This window comes from Syngnathus leptorhynchus, chromosome 20 (assembly GCF_054491065.1).
Source record: "Syngnathus leptorhynchus isolate UIUO chromosome 20, UIUO_Slep, whole genome shotgun sequence".
Classification (NCBI taxonomy): Eukaryota; Metazoa; Chordata; class Actinopteri; order Syngnathiformes; family Syngnathidae; genus Syngnathus; species Syngnathus leptorhynchus.
Genome location: NC_141214.1, coordinates 7,461,087 through 7,486,455, shown reverse-complemented (window position 1 = coordinate 7,486,455; position 25,369 = coordinate 7,461,087). Strand labels below are relative to the sequence as shown.

Sequence of the window (25,369 nt, the reverse complement as noted above, 5' to 3'; positions counted from 1 at the left end):
CCCCCCCCCCCCCCCCCCCCTTGGGCTAATAAAGTTGAGTAAAAAATGTCGCATTTTACATAATTAACTATAAAGAAAAAAATTGACTTGTACTTCTCTCAGAACTTCTTGGATTAAAGCAAACTAAAACGTCAATTGAAACGATACCCTTTATACTTTACGGACGTAACGCCAAGAGGTTCAGACTGAATAAACTTTAAGTCAGGTGATTTTCAGCCAGTGGCGGGAGTAGCGCTCCCATCTTAATAAGATGGCTTCCAGTCATTTTTACAGTTCGAGTTTGTGAATTGAATCTGGTGGGTTAGTGGCTAACGTAGCACCGTGCTCTGGTTTGAGCCCACAATTTAGCGGGGCATCCTTTGACATGCCAATCAACCTAGCAAGAACATAGAAACAAACAAACAAACAAACAAAAAGAAAACAAAATAGGATGCATTTAAATGGAATGGCATCAAAGTCAAAACAAGTAATGTTTCATTTTTATTTGTTATCGTGGAATCATGACAGATTGTTGACAAACAAAAGAGCTGCGAATATTTGGCTTGACCAAACTGTATAGAAGCACGACAATTTTGACTATTTTTGAAAGCGACATAAAGGCCAATGTCCAATTGAGGCATTGGACAGGTCGTGTTTAAGGCGGTTGTAAACTTACTTTTGTGTTTTCGTTGATTGGAAAAGAAAAAAAATCAACACGAGTAAACATGGAACGGAAACAAAATGCTAACAAATGAAATGAGCTTTTGGTCCCAAAGTTTTCACATGAAAATCCAAAAATTCCATACTTGATCAAACAAACAAAAGGAAAAAACCTTTGGTTGAGACTGTCCAACTATGTTGTCCAAATGGTGAGAAATTGCTGAAAAAAGCCCCAAAACAAACCACGACATAAAACGAGAAATGAAGACCATAATGCTCATATGATGTTCCCAACTTTTTCATATTTTGTTTGTCTTGGACGTTCCGTTTAAAACAGCCGAAGTTTGCATAAGAGACAAAGGGTTATGGATGCTGGTGATGGAAAAATGCTGACAAATGGAAAACAAAAAGGTCAAGACAATGAAGACCTCAACCTGCTCCTTTGGGTGCTCTCTGGCTTTTTTGTTAAAACGCTTGTGGGGAAGTTTCCCATCAACTTCTTGTTTTGGATCATTTCTGACAAAAGTTGCTCTTTTTTGGGGATTTGGTTCCTTGGGTTTAAATCACTCGGCGGAACGTACAAGGAGGGCTAGGTTGGCAATTGCCTGGATGTTCTCTAAAAACTGTGACCGAGGTAAAACAAGAGATGAAGATAATGAGATAACTTTGTTCCTTCAAGGTGTTCCCCGAATTTTCTTCAGAATTTGAGGGGTAAAAAAATGGTTCCTTGTTGTAAAGTTTGTGAGAAAACTAGTGTGGTTTGTCTGGATGTTTCTTGGTTTCCGTTTGAAAAATGTTCTGGACAATTCGCTCAAAATGAAATAAGAAAACGATGACAATGTCACGCTGTTCCCGCTTTTCCTTAACTAAGCTAGCAGAGACGTTTGACGTCAGAGTCAGAAAAAAACTCATCTTTTTGCAGTGCATCTTCAAAAAGAACGAAAAGCAAACAAACCAAACTGAAAAACACCAGAAATGTCGTCCTACCATTTTTTTAGCTGCACTTTGGGAATGACGACAAAGTCGTCCGGGGTCGGCACACCTACTGGAATGGAGGAATGGGGGCTTTGTGGGCAAAGCCGGAGCTCAAGGGACAGTTGCGATGCTCCCCGCCCTGTTTGGGCCGCTCTGACGTTCATCTAGTCTGTGAATCTCTGGCAGGCTTTCTTCCACCGGCAGGCAGTGCACCACATGTCGCGGTTCTCCATCCCGTATACTTTGCGACACTTCTTGCCTTCGCTGCGCACTTTACGACTGCAACAGAAGCAGGAGACAAAAAAAAATAAAAAAATAGAATAAAATGCACGTAAGAACTTGGGATGATGAAAATGTTTTCCCTGGCTACCTGAGGGCGGCTGTGGCTCTGGGCGGCGACGAAAGGACAGTGATGGTTTGGGAACGCTGGTCGGCGAAGCCCTGACTCTTACTGGGTGACACCTGCAGGTGGCGCAAACGCTCAACTAAAAAAAATGCCGCAATCAAACGCCATCGGCACATACTAACGCTGCTGGTGTTTGTGCGCGTGTGCACGTGTGTTTCATGACCCTGTTGCCGGTGAAGGCGAGGGGCGGTGACTGCCAGGAGATGCTGAAGCCTGAGCCGTTGGTGGGCGTGAAGCTATAGGAGGCCGCTGGGTTGGGGGCCCCCTTGGATGGGATGGACACAGGAGGCGTGGCCTGAAGGTGGCGGTCAAGTGGTTAAGGGGGAGGGGCAACAACGTCTGAAGAGGGAGTGGGGAGGCACCCTCACCTGGTAGGCGTGATCGGCATGGATGAGGTAGAGCGCGCTGGGCGCAGAGCGGCTGAGCGGCGTAACGCTGCCTGAGTGAGGCTCCTTGGTGCAGGGAGGCGGTGGCAATGGGGGCAGGGGTGCAGCCCCGTGGGCATCCAGCTGGGGATGCGGGATCAGGACGGAGGGCGACACCGGCGACAGGCTGCTCGGGCCCTCGGCCACCGTGTCCGTGTTGAGCTTGATCTCGGTGTAGTAGAAGTCTTCCTCGCCGTCGCTGCAGTCCGAGTCGCAGCCGCGGCTGGAAGTGACAAAGCGGGACTATAGCAAAGAGGAAATTAACTCAGAAGACAGGATGTAGCTACTACGCACCCGAGGTGGATGGTGCGAATGTGCCTCTGGATTCCGGCAGCGGTGCTCAGGACTTTGCCGCAGTTCTTCCACAGGCACTTGAACATCACCTTCATAGAATTCTGCACAGGACAATATGGCCAGCCCAGTTATCACCAGAGGCTAGCTAGTTGAGTGGGTGGTCTTGCAGCTGACGTTAAAAGTTTTCTTCAGACAGTTGGTTACTCTTAGCTGGTTACTGGCTTAGCATTGTCATTGACGGGTTGTGCTGCTAACACAGCTAAGTGATCGACCAACGGGCCACCTTGCGCTTGCGTGGTATGGGCTCGTCGTCAAAGAGCAGGCTGCTGCCGTCTGTCTCTTCCAGGCTGGGGTCCTCGATCCCCATATTAGGGGGCCCTCCGCTGGGCACCCGGAAGGGTTTGAAGCTGTCAGCCGAGAGCGGCGGCGACGGCGTGGACGGGTTGGACTGGTCGCTGGGTGCCGACCAGCTCCAGTAGCCGCCCGACGAGCCATTGCTGGATGGAGTGCAAAGACCCGTTGAGCCGTTCTCCTTCCACGAGCCACTGAGAGCCTCTGCGGGGGTTGCAACACAACGTTGCGGAGCGACCACGTGACACAAATATACAGGAAGGCGAATGTCATGCAAGATAATCCTGTGCAGGGATCTTGTTAGTAATACGGCACACTTCGCTCACTTGATACTTACTGCAAACCACTGTTAGCTTACCACTGACTTTGACGGGCGGACTCCTGACCAGCGGGCTGGTGGAGAGGCTGGTGAGGACCATGGCGGCTGTCACCTTGTCCATGTCCACTTCCTCCTCCGTACGCCTGTATAAACAAAAAGTTAAAAAATGAACTCAAAGCTAAAATGCTAACCTGTAAATTGCCTACAATGTCAGTTAAAAAGTTTTGTGTTTCATCTTTGGCAATGCGCATGACATGCTAACAAGCGCATTTAGCATTTAGAAATAACCGCTAGCAAGTTAGCCGGAATTACGTGCATTTTTTACTCGCAAACAAGTTACTTTGGGACCTTGGGGGGGGGGGGTCTATGTGGGTATAATGTTTGATTGCTGATTGGTTGTACACTCACACGCGTATGAAAGACATCGATCAGGGTTGATTTAGTGATCCGTTGGGCAGTTTGTTGTTAATTACGCACTTCGGGTGCCAAGTGCCACCGCGTCTTAATTGAGTGTCCTCCGATGTGCTCGTTATATGGGTTGCTGTTGCCATGGCGACGGCAGCTCATGCGCCAGCGGCCCCCGAGGTGACCGGAAAGAGGACCAGGGCGTTTACGTGCAAAAGTGATCAGTAGTTGGATTGATGCGTAGACGTGTAATGACACCATCATCAACAGCGCATGCGTCTTCATCAATTTGGTGGACGGGCAGACTGACAAACACCATTGTTTGACTCATTGACTCTCCTTTTGTCTCTTCCAGACTCTCCTTTCTTTGTCTCCTCTTGTCATACCTTCTCTCCTCCATATTTTTTGTATAGTTGAAAAAGATGCGTTCTGCTCGCATCTCCTCCTTCAGTGTCCTCTCTTTTTGCCACCCCCCACCTGTCCTCGTCCTTTTGCTTCTTCCTCTTTACTTTCTCAACTCTTCTTGTCTCCTCCTCCTTTTTGTCTTCTTTCTTGCCTTTAGTATGCCTGTGCGGGTGACAGTTAGATGACTCCAGCACGGCGGTATATAGGTATTCTTTTTTACCGCATGCGCGCACGCACTCACACTTTTGAGGAAATGATCATCCCCTCTCTTCATTGTGCTTTACCTTGAGATGATTGACACAAACACACACACAAGCACTCTTCATAAGCCCTGTGTGGCCTAAATTTCTACTATACACGCTATGGGGCAAATCAAGACACGTGGCTGTCCTATATGCGCCGTAGTGGAGGTCTTCCTTGGCAACTTGCCTCTGACGCACGCACGCACGCACGCACGCACGCACACACGCTATGGTACGTCCAACAAAGGCAGTGGCGATGACAATCACGGCGACCTTTGGCGCAAATCATCAGTAAAACCCCCCCACACCCCATTTCCTCCCACCAGATGCCATAAACTGGTTTTCATTTAGCAGGCGGCAAGCTCAATCTATACGATGCGGCGCCCAGCTAAACAAAGAAAAGAGGTTCAGTCAGGCGAGTAAATGAAGAGGCTAAACGTGCTCGGCTCCAGAGGTAAATGTGAGCGGACACCCTCCACCGCCCCGCGTGTCCGGATCAATTTCAACTGGCGCTCTGAATCAAAATAATAACAAGGAGCTGAAGCAAAATGTCAGCCATGAGGTTTTCCCCATAGGAAAGAAAGACAGTAAAAGACAGAAAAGATGAAGCCACTTAACAACAAGCCAATCTGACCCTCTAATTTGTTTCCACCCACATCACTCGCCAGGCCAGGCTCTGCTATTTAAAGCCATACACACACAAAGTCACAGATACGAGAGCAGAACGTGAGGATGGCGAGCCATGTGGACAAAATAAGACTGGCACGTCACAGTCACAAAACGTGTATATAAAAAAAAAAAAAAAAAAAAAAAAAAAAAAAAAAATCGGAAAAGGCTTCAGCACTTGACGGAAAGGGTAAGCCATGCTCATAAAAATCCTTCATCGAGTGAGTCTTTGTTCCTTTGTTTGGTTGCTACAGGCTACATCTGGCAAAGTGCTGTAGCTAGCTTGCGAGCTCGACAGATGATGAATTAGCCTTTAAATTTCCTGTCCGAGCCCTTCTTTTATTTACAGTTCTGGTCAGATGCCCGCTCACAAGGAAAAAAAACACCCAAGGCGGCTTCTTATTGGATTGCCCCGTAAAATGAAATTTCTCACTCTTGTCGTCTTCTTGGGGAAAGACTGATGTAGATGCGAGGCAGAACAGATGCTCATTTGATGGGGAGTCAAACAAATGGCAGATTTTCAACAAATAGCTTGCCAACACATCTGTTACATGCTTTTAACTCAACATCAGCGCGTGGATGAGGATTTGATTATGAATTAAACCTCAATGACATGACGCATGGGGAAAAAGACCAAAGCATCGCCGATTGTCTGCTTTGGTGAAGTTGAACACCACATTGCAAGGAATCAAACGTATCATATGGACGCATCTGTAGAAGCAGACGGCAAATGAAAACAAGAGCCTTATGCTACCGTTTCCGAAAAACTCATCCAGGGCGCAATCGATTCCTGCTCGTCAGCCAGCGCACGTAAAAACAACATTTAGCCACTCGCGTATGATATTGCTGTGCTCGCTGCGGATTTGGAGGATAGTTACAAAATTGTAACGGGCACATATACTATCGAACAAAATAAAATACGATTCTGGCAACGTTTGTTAGACGGTGCATAAAAATGTGTTTACAAAACTGTCGAGATTTATGCCTCTCTCTGGAATTCCCAGAGCGAATATTTCAAGTCTTGGGTTTCAATGAGCTTTTTGGCTTTGGACCTGACTGACGCTCCACGCTTGACTATTTTGGACACGACAAGGCGTCGCTCGGTGTCCCTGCCCTAACCCTAACCCTAACCCTTCATCGCCTCAATGAAAGGATCTGAGGCCAGAGATCTGGCGGAACCGAGTGCTCATCGTGACGGTTCGGTTAGTTACCGGCGACTCCTAAACGTCTTGTATTTCAGCAGGAGGACCGGAGGTTGTACTTCTCTTCCCCTTCGAGCAATTAGTCACCGAAAGGCCATTTGTCAAAAAGCTAAAGCGATACCCCCGCTCAGTTCCAGTTACAATTGGCTGCTTCCTGCTTTCTGGGAAAACATAGTGAAGCCCCTTTGCCTTGGAGCAAAGCAGAGAGAAAAAAAATGGGCTGCTGATACAAATCAGAAATGTGCCACAATGAGCAATTTCCACGTAGCCACACACGGCACCTTTCATACAAATATTTCGGAGGAGGCATTGGCGAGTCGGCTCCATGATGAACCAACTGAAAGGATGGGACCTAATGAGGTTGACAAGATTTTCATTAAAAGTCTATCAGAAAAAAATCCGTTGTTAAAATGCAACTGCTGTTTTGGGTAGCAAATGGTATTGGCCGTTAACAATGTAAGGGAATTATGAGAACAATTGATTATGAAACGGTGTCAGGTAAAACTAAAGGAAGCCAGCCTCTCATGAGGGATGGAAATGCACCGATGGCAGCCCGGTGCATACGCGAGGATGGTCATTCATTTGGGGAACGACAGTACAATAACATCATCTCTGCTAAACGCAAAATATCTGTGGCCGTGAGGAGCAGATGATGATGAAAGTGGATGTCACACGCTCTCACTTCACTCTACGCTGACACAACCATGCCATCAACCAGACATGGGCAAACTACGAACCGCGGGCCACATCCGGCCCACGGGGCCGTTTAATCCGGTCCGCCAAACCTGAATAAACTGTATTATTCAACTTTTTTTGGGGGGTCATTTTACCTGCAATTATTATGTTTCCCAAGTAGATGGGGAAGCGCACATTTACTCCTGGAAGCCATGTCAGAAAGCTCGGTGCACACTCACAAGTGCGTGTATGTACCAAGTAGTACAGACCCGCCCGGCGCACTCCGCACTGTATTTCCATCAGTGCCGAATTTCAAGAGTGGGCTGTGACATCAAAATTCTCGTAATTCGCGCACTGAGCTTTCAGATACAGTTTTACGCTAATGCCACCCACAAACCTTCCCCTGGAATCATTCCATTAATACGAGTGGCCCGAGGAAAAGAAAGGTGGACACCGAGTGACAAATGTTAAAAAAGAAGAGTGGACAATTTGGCTCGACCTACATGTGTGAGTAGACGTTCAGCCACGTGAACGTCAACAAAGCTCGCCACAGATCTAAGTTAACGGACCAACACCTCGGCTCTATCCTAAGAATGACCACAACAAATTTTACTCCAGACCATGATGCACGAGCAAAAAGGGAGACCAACAATACTATAGATGTATTCTTTCACTGATTCTTCATGATGATGTAGTTGGTCAGAATGTTTGCCGTTTGATGTGATTTTGCCTCATTAGATGAACATATTTCATAAATCTGACCTGCAGGCGCTGAAGTGATGGAAAATATTATTCATAATAACAGCGTCGTATTTAATGAGAATCACTGATAGTAGTTTTTGAGTGAAATATGTTTTTAATGTTAATAAATGCATTTGTTTTCAAAAAGCTTTTTTTGACTATCCATGCTTTACTACCTACTAAAAGTAAAAACCTTTTATGCAATAACCTTTACATGTTATTTCTAGTACTTCACACAAACACTACATCCATCTGCTCCTGGTTCGGCCCCCCCGGTCAAAATTTAGAACCCAATTCAAGTCAAAAGGTTTGCCCACCCCTGCCATAAACCTTTGCTGAACTTTGCTCGTATGACCTCCCCCCGGTGGGAAATTACACTCGTGTCAACACACACACACATGCACAAAGACCGACACAGCATCAATGACACAATTATTTATGTTTTCTTGAGTTCTTTTTCCCGCAAAGCCAAATGAGGGCCTACCTGGCGTGCGGGACGTCAATGCTGGAGGAGACAACCTTGCGCTTTTGCTCCAGCAGGGACACCGAGCGGCAAGCGTCCATTCGTTTGCTGTTTGTCTCGTGGCGGTCGCCCTCCGTTGCCTTGGGGCTGTCTACCTTGTGCCCGAGCTGGCCACCGTTAACAGAGCTCTGAGTGGACACACACACACAGACAGTCAGGTCTGGACGAAGCGAGGGCTTCTCAAGTGCACGTCAGACTTGCAAGGATTCAAAGGCAAACGGGCCTAAACACCAAAATAAGCATTGTGCAAGGTGGCAAAGCAGATTTCTGGGTCACTCGCTAATTCCCAATCCGCCTTAAGCAAGGACAGTGTAAATGAGGGCCAATATGTCTGTAGTTGTAAGCGCAACCTATCATAGCACCTTTGGATGGATCAAAAGCCTTTGACCGCAACGCGGAGCTACATACGGCGGCTCTTCGCAGTAAGATGGCTGATGCTCCTGCTCCTTTGTTCCGTGCAGCTTGCGACATTCCCCACACAGGAAATTGTCTGAGAACTTTCCTTGTACGCTCCAATGTGAGCCAATTCTCAAGTGGACGACAATCACGTCGTCTCCTTTGACTTTGCCGATAATGAACACATTTTGATGGAATTTTCTCACAGAGTTTGAACTTATTGATGATGAACCGCTGTGCGAGAGCTTTTTTCAAGTTCTTCTGTTTAAATTCTGAGATGATTACATTTTCTCAACTTGTATCTAATTTCTGTGATGACACGCCATCACAAAACATTCTCCTTAAGTCCCACTTGTGTGACGGCGGCCGACGTTTTCTTGTTTTGGGTTGTATTTCATGGAGGATGAATGAGCAAGTTCTACATTTTCTCATTGTTTAAATCTGTGAGAAGCAACACAAGCTATTCTCAATAAAAGCCACAGCATCCCTTCCAGACGTGACTCATTGGCGCAGCCTGCTCCTGAACAAAGACAATCTCCCGCCACCCATTGCAATCGCCACGCCTCTTTTGTCACACTGCCAAATCACAAGCACGCTGTCAACAAGTGGCTATGAACGCGCACGCGTGCACGAACACACCCTCCCTGGTTTGTTTGGTAATGCGGGCACGGTGCCAAGCGCTCGGATTCCTCAGAGGATGCCACCCGCTGCCGACCCGGGGGTGCCCGCTTTGTTGGCCTGCACAGCTGCACCAAGGGGGCGGCCAGCGTACACCCGCAAGAAACCCCCCCCCCCCCCCCCCCCCCGTTTCAAAAAGCAACTCGACACAGCACACGCACGCCTCTGCTCAGTTTACGGCTTGTTTTTCGGCCTCGGAGGGACACTTGTGTCCATTGTGCAACGCTAACCACTTTTGTGGACGTGAAACACATGCAAACAGACACATGGGCTATTTTGTTTCCCGAGGTTACAAACGTAACCACAATCAAGCTAAAGTTGAACAATTTGGTGCTTTGAGCAAAAACACGCCTCATAAGTACTCCGTACAACTGAATATTAGACATATGAGACATCAGCTCGGCGAGCATCACAAGGGGTGCGATGACAACCATAGAACAAGAAATGGAATGCATTACTCAACTTGAGTCTACAGCCAGGAGACTGGCTACACAAACCAATTTCAGGAGTACAAACACAATTATTTACTGCATATATTTCTCTTTGAGTGTAAAAAATGGAATAAATCAAATAAAATAATGTGGGTTTTCTCCGGGCACTCCGGTTTCCTCCCACATACAAAAAACATGCTTGATAGGCCGATTGAGCACTCCAAATTGTCCCTAGGTGTGAGTGCGAGTGCGAATGGTTGTTCGTCTCTGTGTGCCCTGCGATTGGTTGGCAACCGGTTCAGGGTGTCCCCCGCCTACTGCCCGATGACGGCCGGGACAGGCTCCAGCACGCCCGCGACCCCCGTGGGGAATAAGCGGTTCAGAAAATGAATGAATGAATTTGAAGGCACGCTCTCTCTCATAAACAGGCCACATACACTCCATAAGATAGAAGTGAGCCTTTAACGCCACAAGGAGGCGGTATATTTGCATTCTTTCAAAAGTAAGGCAATTGATCTTTGCTTTGTACAACTTATAATTATTTTAAGAACCTTGAAAAGTTGCATCAAAAATTAATTCCCACTCCTAGTATTAATCTTCAGACAGGACAACTACAATCGAGATCTTTGAAACACTAGGTGAATCATGACATGGGTACTTTTAGGGTGCTTCAAATGAATGGATGATCTGTTTGTCCATTTGCAACAAGTGTCAGTTGTGGTTTTCTTTAAGTTGTATTCAAACGTGGTTAACTCTTTTACGTGGTTAACAATTAATTGTGCTAAAATTAAACACAAAACAAGTCAAAATGTCAACAAAACGTGGTCAATACAGCAATGGGCCGCATTGAGCATTGTTGACATTGTGCCATGTTAACACAAAACACAACTAACCGCTGTTGGAGAAGACAAAGGGGTAAATGTGAGTTGCGTAACAAAACACAAGCAAAATGTGGTAATCAAGCGAAATGTGCGCCATTTTATCCACATGGGATGATTAAAATCTGACCTCTCTCTTCAAAACTTGTGAAAATGTGACAAAATGACAAGCTCCAATGTTCGGCAGTTGCGTCATGGCATGTGACAAAAAGAAAATCAACAGGCAAACTTATGTTATGTGGCAATCTGAAGCACAACGCAGCTGACTTTGCAAAACACGTCTTTACAGTTAGACTCCAAAATGTGCGCCATTTGATGTTCAACGGGACAACTGAGGAGTCATTTATTGCAATAGTCACGAAAACCAAGCTCAAAGGAATGTCCTGTTGCTGTGCATTATTTACGTCACGCCATGTGAATCTTCTTCTTATCGTTTCTACAAGGCAGTTAGTTGTGAAAAAAAAACTAGCATATGCATAAGAGTGAATGCGTCGTCATATTAGGCTAAATGGGAAAAGGCTTAGAACGGAATCGTCGCTTGCAACTTGCGTCAAATGTGAAAAAGCGGAGGCCAGCAGGGGTCCAAACGGCTGGCTGCCGTTTGTTTGCCTCTGCGAGTGATCAAAAGAAGCACGGCGCAAGCCCGCAGCCGAGCCTCTTTTGTCCCACATTGCGGAACGTCACCAAATCCTCATGACAGCCTGCCTTTTTGCACTGACCGTCAACGCGCCCCGCTGATGGTGCGCTCGAAACGGCCACAACAGCCCCGGCCGCCCCCTTTGCACGCACCTTCAAGCTGGACTTGAGTGGCCCCTTGGCGTGGTTCAAGCCGGCGGCGGTTATCTCGTCCTCGGCAAACTCCTTCAGGCTGCCGTCCGGCAGGAGCACCGTGTAGACGTTGCTAGTGTTTCCGCCGCGCCGGGCCCCAGCGGCCGCCGCGTCCTCGGCGCTTTCCTGCTTGACAGCCTGGACCACTCCGGTCACCGGGGCGCCGTCGCCGGTCGGGCTCGACGCGTACACACGGCTGCCGAGGACGGAGCGCTTAACCAGACGCCGGTTGTGCATTTTTCTACAAGGGTGTCCGAAGCAAAATTACCAGGGGGCGGAGGGGGGAAATCCTTTTTTTTTTTTTTTTTTACAGCATGAAGCAGCTCGGCTGGTAAACAACGTCAAGGGGCGGCAGCGGCAGGAGCCCTGACAAAACGTCCGGAAGCGGGAACATACTCGACGTACTCGACACTTCAACGAACGCCGTCGTCTTCGCCAACTTCCACGCTGAGGACAAGACAAACAATTCTTCCCACGTCCAAAACCAGCTGCCAATCTTCTCTCTTTTCCTCGCCTCGACCTGTTTGTTTTCGATGCTTGCCTCACTAGCTGGGAGGGAAGTCGGCGAGAAAACGCGGAGCCGGCCGAACCGCCATGTTAAGTGCATAAGATTGAGCAAAATGGCGACTAGCCGGTCCCGCAACCTTCTTCTCGTCGACAAGTTCGCTTTTAATCGTCGGGCTTAAGGCTTGCACTCAACACCATTGGCTGAAGCTCATTCACGGGAGCCGATATGGTTTTAAAAACATCCCACGTGGAGGATTCCGCGTCCAGTTGCGGCGTGCTCCAGTCCGGACTAAGTTGTAGCTTCAACCGGCGGAATGCTGCGCGTAAGCATGTGCGGTCCCGCGGTAGAGACGCTCCGCCATTGGCCACCGGAGCACACGCCTCCATATGCCCCCCGTGCATTCTGTCTGCATTCAAAACAATGACCGAAGGAAGGAGAAGAAGCGGGGAAAGGAAGGAGGGAGAAAGGGGGGGGGGGAGCGAAAGGGAGGAGAAGACGTACACACTTTATGCTTTAACCCAATTTGTAAAAGTGCAGGCTACTTCTTATGTGTCACGGGATTGACCAAATTACCACTTAATAGGAAAACACGGGAGGGCCCTTGTTTTTGTCAATGTAAACAAAGCAGACAATTCATGTGAGTTTCATCCCAATAAAGTAAATAAATGGCCCTTTAGAGAGTTGAACGGTCATATTAGCTTTCAGTAAATTGAGGAAGTGATTCTTTGGACGTGCATCCAACCACATGGCAGTAAATCATCTCAATGTGGCACATGATTTTCTTCAGGTGGCAGCACGATAGTCGTGACTCAGCCTTTGTGATTAGCACTTCAACATTCATTCATTTTTCACGCTTGAGAATCTGACCTCAAATTTGGGCAATATCTTCAGTCTGATCACAGCACACAACTGAAATTTGCACTTCAGAGTTAGGAGCAAATATTTTACGGAAAATAAATTACCTAAATTGTAGAAAACTTTGGAGGAGTTCAATCTGCCAGCGTCATGTGCGATCTAGAGTTCAGCAAACCTAAATTCACTTTGGAATTTGACCAATAACATTTTGGTCAAAATGTGCAGAAATTGGAGAATTCTAGTCGCTTTTTTAATTACCGCGACAGCAGACCTGTCAAGATGTACGTGTTTATATTTACTCAAAGAGCCACAAGTTGAATCATTCAAAAACATATAGGAGAAATCTGCACAAAACATCATAACAAAACACAAAAAGTTCAATTCATTTTTAAATTAAAGTACCACAAAAACAAAATGTACCAATACATTAGCATTTCTTTCCCCCACACACGTTTGGCTACTAGCGCAAAGCATGTAACTAACCATCGGACGCTGCCATTTGCGCACACACACGTCAGTGCTCGTTATCAGGAGAATATTTAAAAAAGATCAAATAGACAGACGCAAGCGTACTATATTGCCGTAAGCAAAGCTGGGTTAAAATAGTGCTTTCTAGTAAGTATTGTTGTGCTACTAAGCCTTAATTGTGCAGAAGAAACCAAAAATACTGTACCACGATTGTAGACCTTGCGCTTGGACGACATCGAGGAAGCAAAGACGATATAAGGTCAAGATCACATCGAAATCGTCTGCGTTGATCTTTGCTAAGAATAATGTCTGAATTTAGCATCCTGCCCAAATGAATGAAGTTGTCAAAAAGTCAAGCAAAAACGCGTACCAAATATTTTCCTTCAAGAAAAGTGCTGGAAACCTGGGGAAAAAAATCCAATGGAGTCATGGCAGTTAGGGAGTGATTCTTAGGGCAGCCAGCCCAGGCATTCACATTGGCACATCATCAGAAATAAATACACTCACAGGAAGATGACCACGTGGGAGTGCCGGGAAAAACTTAATCATGAAGCGCATTGACGACACGTGGCTGGTGTGTGCTGGGCCATCTCGAGACAGGTGTCACGTTTGAGGAGTGTTGGCACTGAAGGGTGAGCTCTCAAGGGTTTCCATGTAGGCTGGCTGCTCAAAGAAGAAATTGCGGCGGGCCTGAGTTGGAGGGGAGGACACGTCCCTGAAAGTTATTGTTGCTGCTCCGGAACGGTGAGAAAACTCAACGGCCGGCGCATCAGGTGGCCCCCAAAGGAAATGGTGCCACCCCTAAATTGCCACTAAGACACCACTTTGAATCTTGAAAATGCAGATGATCTTGATATGAAAGGAACACATGTCAGGTTGCAGTTTGGCGTTCTTACCGGAATGGCCTTTCAGTCATCTCAAAATCCGCGTCCGCCTCGGGACCCTTACGAATACTTCAAGAGCCTTCACGTCTCCTTTGAATTGCAGCGAGTGGACTGAGATGTCATTCGGAGGTTTTTGCTACTGCTACCAGGTGGCTAATAGTACCAATGACAGTGTACCCAAAGATGGCAACGAGCCCACGAGAGAAGGAGGATGGCGATGATGGGTCGCTCAAAGACGACTCGGACCCGAGTCTCCCACGCTCTCGTAGTCTGGTTCCGAGCCATCCGCTCCAGTGTCGGGGATGCGGATGCTTTCGTAGCCCGGGTCGGCGCCGTCCCGGGCGGTGCCCCCCACCGGCCGGGCGTAGACGTCCGTCACGCTAGCGTAAAGATCCCCGGATGACCCGGCCACAATCAGGCCTTTGAGCTCGCCGATGCTGCTGTAGTCGTGGCTGGCGCTAACGTCTTGCGCTGTCGTCGGTTCCACGTTGGAGTGCTCGCCAGACTAAAACACAAAGGCAACATTTGGCAGATTAGCTGCGCGAGGAGCCACATCTGTGTGTAAGGAAGCATGTTTGTGGTTGGTGGATGGCAAACCGTACAGGAATCTTATTTGGTAACTTAGTGGCTTGTTCTCAATACTTTGTTGCATAAAGTTTAACCCACTTAAAATGTGTCAACGTTTCAACCAAAGGGGAGTGCAGAGGAGCCCTGGTGGATTCCCACACCTTGGAGCGTGCTGTCTGATCTTCTGTCATCGTTTTCATTGTTTGGTGCTGGCCTTGAGCAAAGCTTCTGTCTGGGGAAACATGCGAACAGATTGCATTTGGGATGTCGGGCTGCCTTTTCTGACGGCACCTCCCAGCGAGCATTTAGAACAATCCTCTGGTCACAAAGTCTCAGGAACCAACGCCATCAGGTGGAAATGGCTCATTTACTGTTTCGTTTCCATCAGGGTTGAGGCGAGTGCTCGAACCAGCGGGGGCCGGACGGGAAGAGCATGTGAGGATGATGATGATGATGATGGAACGATGACACGAGAGTCGGGCGTCACCCATCACCCCATCTTCAGGTGAGGTGAATTATGAACACATGATGACTTTTCTGGATCTTCCACACATTGTGTAGCTCCGTTTGGCTATTCCGTTTGGCTGCTAATTTGGGAGCGTGAGCCCCTCCTACTGGCCACAAGCGTAATCACTACGTGGCGAACGCGGTCAAGCGCATTTGAGCGATCCAGTCGTGAGCAGAAAAGGATCCGAGTTTGTTAACTTTGCTTTGTGGCAGAAGGAATCCTGTTTGGTAACTTACACGTAAAATGTTGTAGGATTACGGCGGACGCGCTAATCTAATTAAACTGAGCTCACCGGACAAGTCATCGCGTGTCACCGGCAATGTCGTTTATGCCGACACTTATTATCCTCACTTCATAACAATAACAACGACGGTGAAAGAAAAGCAGACATTGTGGAGCGTGGAGGCTGAGACTGTGACGCCGGCAGTCCCGGGAGCCCATTGGTTGGCCCATGGGCGAGGCTGGCCCCTGAAACCGCCGGGCTGAGCTGCACTTTGTTGCCGCTCAATAGCGATCGGGGGACAACGCGTGCCCTTACCATACCCCCGCCCGAGTGCATTTACACACAGCACGGCCACGCCTAAGCCGAGCCATCGTCCATCATATCGCCAGAGTAACTGCCACCGGGACCGAGAATGGCTAGCTCTCTTACAACACACGCACGCAATTGACAGGACAAGACAAATCGCTCGGTGGTCGTACACGAGTGTAAAGCGAGAAGAGCTGGAAGGGCTCAGGGTTAACCTCAAATCGGCCCCCGGGAGTTGGACAAGCACCGCAATCACACGCAAACACACGCATTGTAAAGCGCAAATGGCCGGCCGGCCGGACGGCGCCAACTCACCTTCCCATTGTGCGGTTCAGGCCCCGCATGTCCGTTCATCAGCATGTGCCGGTTCTCGTTTTCATCCAGAACTTTCTCTGGTAGCGGCGGCGGCAAATCTTCGGGTTCCTCCTTAAGCCTGGGAGACGGAAGACCTGCGCCTAGGGACCGCCGTTTGGCCTCCAGGTCGGCACTGTAGCGGCTCTTCTTGTTGCGGTCCACCGAGGCGTACTCGTGTGCGCCGGGGCTGCCGCTTGGGCTGCCGCCGTGGCTGCCGGTGCGGCCGTTGAGGAGGGGCGGAGGAGGGGGGGTGTTCCCAGGAGATGGGCAAGCGCTACTGTTGGGGAGTCCCAGCTCCTTCGGGGGGTCTTTGAGCTCCCTGACTGTCTCGTAGAGGGAGTCCTCGACGCTGACGTCGTGGGACGCTGTTGACATGTCGTTCACCACCTGAATTAAAAAAAAAAAAAAGTGAGACGTTTTACTGGAAATGTTACACCATGAATGAGCACCATGTTGCCATGAATTTCACAAAGAACAACATGTCTATCTAACTATTTTGTTGCAGGTTCCAAAAACAATGTTGTGAATTAACATATTGTAAAAATAAAAGAAAATGAAACAAAACCAAAAAAAAACAAAACATACTGAACAGATGAAATTCCTTAAATATACCGTGTGGCCCGAATATAAGACGATGTTTTTTGCATTGAAGACTGAAAAAGTGGGGGTCGTCTTATATTCAGGGTCTAAACATTATACCCATTTTCACTTGTGCGCAGTGGTAAGTTAAAGGTTGCTGGTATTGACTGAGTGTGTTACTGTGATCGTGTGCGTCTTTGACACAAAGTGAGTGATACATTTCATTGTTACTACTGTCCACTGTTGTGCCGTTTGTCCGATCCCGGTTGGCTTCGTGTGCGCGCGCGCCGTTTGATTGACAGCTCCGGCGCGCGCCGTTTGATTGACAGCTCCGGCGCGCGCCTTTAAGTTTTCCTCGCATCTTACGAGTAGCCGTTACGCAGCGGCAAGGCGACTAACGGTCGCTCGCCAGCAACTGTATTTTGTTGTCTCGGTCGATGACTTATGTTTGGTGTGTGTTCTGTAATGGTACTGAATGTACGGGCGCTGTTGCTACACGGACCTGTTGGTATTATGCACACTAACTGAAGGCTACCTGAAAAGTAAACAGAGTCGACTTGAACACGTGCTCTCAGTCTCGTTATTCTTATCATAAGCTAACTTTAAGAGTACACAGTTAACGCAACAGTGTGTTTCCCAGAGCATTTCATTTATGGTTATTTATGATTTTTTTGCCAATAATTCAGTAACGCAATCAAAACTGAACCACGTCTTCCTTCCCTCCTGTGTTCTGACCGACACCCGGGGGTGAAAAGAGCATAACCATTCGAGCCAACCCAACCCCCTATACAGTCCTCAGGTTCCCCAACAATAGCGGTAGCAGTTTGCATTACTTTGTTGCAATGTTTTTCCTTATTCAGATTTATTTCAAGACTACAGTTCAACTTCACTTTGATGATTAATGCAGTTATTGCAATTTTGTAGATAGGATTATTTACATTTCAAAAACCTGAAGCCATTCATTTTCAAATGTGATTGCCCTTTAGTTGACATATTTAAATGTTCAGATATTAAGATGTGATGGACAGTTTTTGCATGATTTCAATTATCATGCTTTTTCTCTCAAATACATTGTTATAATCATTTGTTTCAGATGTACTATCATTATTTTCTGTCTAAAAATTTAATTTGGTGTTCAAAAAGAGGGGGTCGTCTTATAATCAGGGTCGTCTTATATTCGGGCCAATACGGTACATATTTAGGTGCTACACCCTGACATATTATTAGTCTTATGAATAGAATTCTTTTAAAAATAGATGACCTCGTAGGTACTGTCCCCCGAGGTGGGCGGGGCAGCGTGCCTGAGCAAGGGGCCACTGGGTGGGATGCTGGGCAGCTGGCGTCCCTGCAGACACTTGGAAGACCTGCGCTCCAATTGGCCGGAGGGCATCTCCTCTGAGGCCTGGGGGCTGCTGGCTTGCGTGTCTGTGAGGACTTCACAAATGCATGTGGCAATTATGTTTGCAGCTTCCCAATCGGTTGAGAATGAGCCGAGTCGCCATCACGTACTTGTGCCGCAGGTGAGAGGTCCGTCGTGAGAGCTGCTGACGCAAGCATCTGTCGCTGGACTGTCGGCCAACCGGCTGACCATCTCTTTATCCGACGCCTGGAAAGGAAATTGACATCGTTGGCCGAATGGCATGAAGGCCATTTGAGCTTTCATAGGATCAGATTGTTATTTTAAAACTAGACCACAGCCACACGTGTTTCACTTGATTCATGTTCCTACACGTGTTCTGTATCCTCTGCTGGCTTCTGTGTCAAACACAAACTCAAATGTCAGGTCTATTATGGCTACAATGAGTCAATTTTGTCAGAGTCTCTGTGCGAAAGTGACCAATGCTAACACTGGTCGATGATAATGCTACCGTCGATCATCGGACACGTAAGTATGGCTGCGGAACAAGAGGTTTGTACTGCTTCGTGCACCAACTGCACCCTTCTGTTAGAGAGCTTGTCCCCGCTAGAGGGACGTGTCCACCAGTTAGAGCAGAATAGTGCGATAACAGTAGTGTGGCGGACACAGTCGCGGACTGTAGTCAGCCCGCTAGCCCCGTTAGCATTAGCCCCAAGCGGCTTGCTAATCGCGATGAGCCAGGTAAGACGCATAGCCGTCCAAAGTCATCTCGGTCTACTGGCCCTCGCACCTTGGTCATAGGTGACTCCATTACCCCGCTTAAAAATCCAGCCACGGTAATGTGTATTACTATCAAATTGGGTTGTGTAAAAAGCAGGGACTGTATTTCATAGATAACTGGTCCTCCTTCTGGGGCCTATCTAGATTCTCGTGGACCAATTCAGCATGAGGGAACTGCAGCGGAATACCCTCCTAGAGGACACTGCCAGGACAATCGAAGGCACCTCCGACAGCTCTTGGCTTTGGCCTGGACATCCACTTTTTGATTTCCATATGATGTATTTTATGTGCCCTCTTTGCATCCATTGCAGCCGGGTGATCCTGAAAGGGGGATCCTTCCATCTGTGGTCCCTTCTCAAGGTTTCTCATTTTTCCCCTGGTAGGGGTTTTTGAGTTTTTCCTTGCCCTTTTGGGAGCCCAAGATCAGGGGATGCTTTGAGAACAATTGTCAATTGATTGTCTATGTGAAGCCCTTTGAGACTGCTTGTGATTTAGGGATATACAAATAAAAACAGACTGGATGGGAAAAAAGCGACACCCAGTGGATGCAAAAGCCATTGCAGCTCTACAATCAAATTATGCCATCTTCTAGCTTAAACAAGCTTCTTTTTTTTCTTAATAATACACTTTTAACTAGAAAGTACACTTTGAATTAGAAAAAGATGAAATCATATTTTTGTTTCTTCATTTTGAAGTGTACTCACAGCATCCATGAGAACGCCTGCAGGATGCCCGACGGCTGCTTTCTTCGGCCTGCATAGATTACCAAAGGATGGATGTATTTCAATCACAATTTTCAAGGAGAGTCTTCTCGGTGGACGATGTAGGCGTGCGTGAAGATGTCATCTCCCATCCTGCGTTGTACTCACCCGCGGCAACCGGCGCACAACAGCAAGAGCAAGGACACCAGCAGCAGGGCGACCAGGGCGCTGAGGGCAACTGGCGGGGCCAGCTCGCCGCCACCTCCGCCCAGCCAGGTCACCGCCTGGCCCCCTACGCCGACCACCGCCGCCTGTGGCCCCCACCACACGCCACTCAGCATGGGGGCCATGACGCATCAATCAGGGCAGGACAGCGCATTGGACAGGCGCCAATTGCAAAACAACAGTTTAGCTTTTTCCTCCCCCTCTATCTATTCAAATGAGATACAAAATACACAAACAGTGCATATTTGTTGTTGTGCTAGGAAGAAAAAAAGACAATTATTTATTGGACAGCATTACATTTGTCACCATAAAATTACTTTGTGTTTAGTATTTAGTTTGTTTATTTATTCATATGTTGATTTCTTGACGCATATTTTCTATATTTACAGAAGTTCACCTGGCGCAGTGTGTCATGCGTGCCGGGACATTCTTTGACAGCCATAAGACTTGTTTGAACAACTTGACGTAGGAAGAGTGCCATCAGCGTCACAGAAAGGCCGCGATGGGAGGCGGATTGAATCCACCAGGAGGCGCCGGTACAATATCAACGATTGCTTTTTTTAAGCTGCTTGAAACGTAATCCTCCCATGGGTGATTTACTTGAACGCAGGGCAGGATAAATTGTGCAATTTGTGAGGGATGGCTGCTGCGCGAGTACGCCCAACACCTGTCTGGCCTCATTAGCAAACCGAGAGGGAAAAACATCAATCGTGCGTGTTCTTGATGAATTATTCCCAGCTGGCGCGATTATTTATGCAGAAAGTATCTTCACCGCATGCCAGAGCTATAGGCCAAATCAATGTCAGGATGTCAAAAGGCTACACACAAACTAGAAAGGAAATCAATTCATTACCAACAACGTCTGATGGAATAAAAAACACAATCGTATGCAAATTGTCGAATATGAAGCTAAAAATGGGTAAAAATAAAAACATTTTGAAAAACTAACACCAACAGGTGGCTCTATTAAATGTAACCATGAGACAGAATAAGGTGCTACAGGAAAAACGCTAATGCGGAAAACAAACCCTACAAATCTCCATGGCAACACGTCGCCATGGGTTACGCGGTTGCTAGGGGAACGGAAGAGGAGGCTGGCATCCTCATCCTTGTGTGGAGCTTGACAGCCTAATCTCTGCCTTGTGCGGCATCTCTGCGAATGGGCGTTTGTCCTGCCCCTGCAGCGCCGGAGGAATGCGGGCCCCCCCCCCCCCCCTTTCAGTCCCACTGGTGCAATGAGTCGCGGGAAACGGCCAAAGAAAAACGAGAAGACAATACGTACCAGTATATGATGGACTCACAAAATGCTAAGGGGGGGAGGGTTATTGACCCACTGCAGTCCCAGGTGTTACTATTCTCCGGTTCAAGCCATGTCATAGAATTCAAGCATTTGTAGCCTGTCAGAACGTTGGCATTACTCCCTGCTCCTCGCTCGCTCGGCTCCGACTCATTTGCCGACCCCCGACCCGCCCTCGCAATACCCCGTCCGCCAGGACTGTGGTAATCGCCTGGCGACCCAGAAAGTTCCTTCTAGAGCAGGTGGCAATTCGGGCTAGAGGATGAGCTGCACAACAATGGCAGCAGCAGGCATAGATTATTAAAAGGCACCCCGACAAATAGGAACCAGATGAATAACTTTGGGTTTGTCTACACGCAGATGAATTACAAAGTGTCAAGTTTAAAGCCACACGGGGGCGGTAGCGTAGGATATCGACAAAGGGGGGGGGGGGGGGCGTGCTTTGTGTCGGGCTTTTCCAACGTGGCTTCTTGCAACTTTTTTTTCTTGGGTTGCTTATGATAGACATGCACGTCAGTCAAATGTCACGTTGCTATTTTTATCGCCGCAAGGCCATGAGCGCATCAATGAAAGGGAAGCCATGTTGGAAATCCCCCGCGGGCTCTTCCTGCGTTCGCCTTACAAAGCAGCAAAGGAAGCAAATATCAACGTATCGGGCCGACGTTTACTCGTTGATTCAAATTCAAAGGAACAATGAAGCAGAACCGCGGCTGCCGACAGTAAAGCGATGAGCAAGCAGGAAAACAAAATTCACGGGTCAAAGGAGTTGTTCAAGAATGCCTCCACACGAGCAAATGATTGTATGGCGCCTGCCAGATTTGAACTCTGGACCCTCAACAATTTGGGTTGGGGGATGCAATTTTAGGGTCTGGTTGGCCCTAAAGCAAACGGCTCACCACCAAACTCCACCGGGCCACCAACTGAATACGGATCAGTCTGACTCTCTCAAGGCTGCCGGAGTGACAGAGAGGCTTTGCTTTCCTTTCTCGCGTCTGTCCGGCCGGGTAGGTGCTGGGAACGACACGGAAGAGGAAAATGTCTCCTCCAGAAAGAAGCCAGGCTTTTACAAGCAACACAATGAAATGTTTGTGTGACTGGTGGCACGCTTCCCATCCCATTAGGACACTTTGGATTTTGCCTGTGGATGCTCGTGGACACTTTCCCTCCCGCCCTCTCTCACACGCCTGGGGGGGAGAGGGGAGCCGACTCAGCAGGATGTCTCCCAAAACAGACCAATCGCCTTATTTCCTGTCTGCTGAGATTCCTTAAAGCAGCGGGCCACACTCCTTTTTTTCTTTGAATGCAACCCAAGGTTATGCCTATCAACCTTTTCTTCGCATCCATTTGTTGACCTCTGCCGAGAGCAAAGTCCTAGCGTTTGAATGACTATGTAGCCAAGATACTTGTGTTTCTTTATCGTGCAAAGGGGGAAAAAAAATATAGTATCGTATTTTCCCCACTATTAGACGCACTTAACTTAAAATGTACTCCAAAAACTACAGTGCGCCTTATAATGCAGAGCGCCTTATATATGGATCAATTGATGAATTCGCTGATCCATACTGGCTATACACAGCGCTCTGCCAAGATGTTTCAGTATGTTTTCGTACAACTAGTAAATTACAAGGTCGCATCGCTTCCCAGCATTACGGCAACCGTGGTCTGGGGGTGTCACTGAATAGCCGTTGCACCCGCGAGGCTATTTCATTTCAAAATAGGCTGTTCCGTTAATGTTTTCGAGTATGTTTACGGATCAATATGCAACGGAATCATAAATAAGTAGCACCGATGTGTTCAATCGGTCTTTAGTCAGTTCCGATCACTTTTATGGGAGAGAGTTTGAGAAACATGATTGTTTACAGGGGGTCGCCATGACACTCTGCTGAGGCTTATGGGAGTCTGCGAGCTGAGGCTCATGGGAGTTTGCGGGGGGCTAATGCTATAATGATAGCTGCTATACGCACGAGGCTCTTTCAAAATAGGCTTCTCCGTTAATGTTTCGAGTAAATTTACGGATCGATATGGAAAGGAAACATAAGTAAGCAGTACCAATGTGTTAGATCGAACTTTAGTCGGTTCTAATCACTTTTATAGGAGATAATTTGAGAAACGCGATTGTTTACTGAGGGCTCATTGGTTATTGTGCAATTTTTGTATATAAAGTTTGACTGAATACCTCATTGACTGGTTTTGGAAAGAAGAAAGTTTATGACCATAAAAAAAAAAAAGAGTGGGGTTGCTGGATCAAGAAGCCAAAGCATATCACTTTCATACAGAAAGGGAGTTGGACTTTACCTCATTGACTTGGTTGACATTCCCTTTAGCACAGCACCCTCTAGTGGATGCATACCGCAAGCCTAGTCAACCTTAGTTTGATGCAGTATAGCTTCTATTTTATGCGCCTTTTAATCCAGTGTGCCCTATATATGAAATCATTTCTAAAATAAAAAAAATTCAATGAGGGTGCACCTTATATGTGAAAAATACAGTAAGTTAAAAGTAACTTTTGGGCCAGCTGTCACGGTTTTGGAAAGGATCAGTTCACGGCTGATAGATTGGGCTCTGGTACAAGCCCTCTGGAGAGGGGCTGAACTCTCTTCCACTCTGGAGTTGCCCACGGTGAAAGGTGTCGAGAAGGTGCGGGAATACCTATTGCCCCCCGGCCGGGCGCCTGCACATTGGGGTTCGTCCCGGTGAACGAGAGGGTAGCCTCCCTCCGCCTTCGAGTGGGAGGACGGCTCCTGACTGTTGTTTGTGTCTATGCACCAAACAGCAGCTCAGAGTAGACACCCTTCTTGGAGTCCCTGAGGAAGTGCTGGAGAGCGCTCCTTCTGCGGACTCCATCGTTCTACTGGGTGACTTCAATGCTCACGTGGGCAATGACAGTGAGACCTGGAAGGGCGTGATTGGGAGAGGGCGTTTGACCGTGTCCCTCGGCACACACACTAGACCGTAAATATCAAACTCAAGCCCCGGGGGCCAGATACAGCCCGCCGCCACATCATGTTATGTGGCCTGCGAAGACACATTTTGCATAGACTTTGTAACATGACTAAAATTCCAAATTGTCTTCACTTTAGAAAAAAAAAGATATTGCGTATGTCTTTATTAATCATATTTGGATAGTTTTTACTCGTCTCTGATCTGTTTTGTAGCCTACACGGTATATAGACGACGTTGACAATCAACGGCCCTCCGAAGGAAACGATGATTGCGATGCGGCCCGCGATGAGTTTGACACCCCTGCGCTAAGACAATGACAACAACACTTGCTAGCATTACCAGTGTTGAGAAGGTTGCAGAGTGGCAATAGACAGCGACAGCTTTTGTGGTTTGGAGCAGGGAACCCGAGTTCTGCATGCACCGGAATAACACGGGGAGGACATCTATCTTATTTAGAAGGGGGAAATAGCCCATCGAAGTGCATTGAAAACATGAGCAGAACACACCGCACGTTATCCAGTTCCAATCAGTATTGCAGAAGTACCTAATCTAGTGTCCAGTGTCATAGGTTCTCCGCCCACATTCTTGGCCAAAATGTAAACAGTGCGGTGCGAAGCTACTGGAGATGCGTTCAATGTCACAGTAATTGGCGGTGCATTTTGCATTCCTAATGAGGAACCGGGCAACAAGTTACTGCTAAAAGCTTGGCACGTTCCTTGTAATTGATTTCGAAGCACTGGCATGCAACTTAACAAAACCCAAAAAAAACACCTAGAGGTCGGTGGTTACCTCACAAGGGTCTTGCAGTTACACGAAGCTTGCCGTTCAAAGTCCCCGAGTGTGATGTCGCCTTCCAGAGTAGAAAATGAAGGCGTTGTCGTATCGAGGATGCGGCAGTGGCCGCCCTCAAATTGCGTACATTTCTCAAGTGGAAGGGAAACGCGAAGCCACCCGCCGCCGCCGCCGCCGCCACCGGATCTGCTGCTGATGCTTCCGCCGAGTGAGCCCCGCTGCTGCGCCGCCAGTAGCTAGTTGCCTCAGCTGGGAGAGAAGCAACCAATCTACGAGGGCGCTGGAGCAGTAAAGTCTTGTGGGTAATGAAGTCTTCAAACTAAAACACTTTTTTTTTTTCAAAGGAATTCATCAAGCAATTATGTTTTCCGAACAAAACTCAATTGATTGAGAACTGAATTTATAAATGTAAAGATATTGAATACAATGAAAATTGTTGTGGCATAAGTCATTTTTAAATAAAACATTTTATTCTCAAAACACCCTCCGAACTGTGAGGCGGACGTGTTACCCAGTGCTCCACCGAGTCTTTTGGGAAAATAA

The 25,369-nt window shown here is 47.6% G+C and overlaps 2 protein-coding genes across 6 annotated transcripts; both read right to left on the bottom strand.

The window, feature by feature from the left end:
* Positions 1–21: 21 nt before the first annotated feature.
* Positions 22–11,905, bottom strand: znf704 (zinc finger protein 704). 2 transcript variants are annotated; one of them, XM_085900573.1, is made up of 9 exons: positions 11,441–11,905; positions 8,230–8,396; positions 3,449–3,552; positions 3,023–3,294; positions 2,740–2,840; positions 2,389–2,668; positions 2,143–2,315; positions 1,985–2,076; positions 22–1,893 (listed from the first exon to the last, which is right to left on the bottom strand). In XM_085900573.1, exons 1-9 carry the CDS (start codon positions 11,714–11,716, stop codon positions 1,775–1,777), a joined length of 1,584 nt encoding a protein of 527 aa, XP_085756699.1. In that variant the 5' UTR covers positions 11,717–11,905; the 3' UTR covers positions 22–1,774. The 2 variants fall into 2 exon arrangements, with proteins under 2 accessions (XP_085756699.1, XP_085756700.1); XM_085900574.1 differs by having other exon boundaries at positions 2,184–2,315.
* Positions 11,906–11,914: 9 nt separating this feature from the next.
* On the bottom strand, positions 11,915–25,096 carry pag1 (phosphoprotein membrane anchor with glycosphingolipid microdomains 1). 4 transcript variants are annotated; one of them, XR_015062883.1, is made up of 10 exons: positions 24,824–25,096; positions 19,738–20,000; positions 19,573–19,621; positions 18,241–18,337; positions 17,993–18,165; positions 16,114–16,539; positions 13,818–14,699; positions 13,681–13,713; positions 13,516–13,606; positions 11,915–12,393 (listed from the first exon to the last, which is right to left on the bottom strand). XR_015062883.1 is itself a non-coding variant. In XM_085900576.1 (8 exons), the coding sequence occupies exons 2-7, from the start codon at positions 19,917–19,919 to the stop codon at positions 14,958–14,960; spliced, it is 963 nt and encodes a 320-aa protein (XP_085756702.1). In that variant the 5' UTR covers positions 19,920–20,000; positions 24,824–25,096; the 3' UTR covers positions 14,565–14,699; positions 14,923–14,957. The 4 variants fall into 4 exon arrangements, 2 of the variants coding, with proteins under 2 accessions (XP_085756701.1, XP_085756702.1); XM_085900576.1 differs by lacking the exons at positions 11,915–12,393; positions 13,516–13,606; positions 13,681–13,713 and adding an exon at positions 14,923–14,993 and having other exon boundaries at positions 14,565–14,699; XR_015062884.1 differs by lacking the exons at positions 11,915–12,393; positions 13,516–13,606; positions 13,681–13,713 and adding an exon at positions 14,861–14,993 and having other exon boundaries at positions 14,567–14,699.
* Between the last annotated feature and the right edge of the window lie 273 nt (positions 25,097–25,369).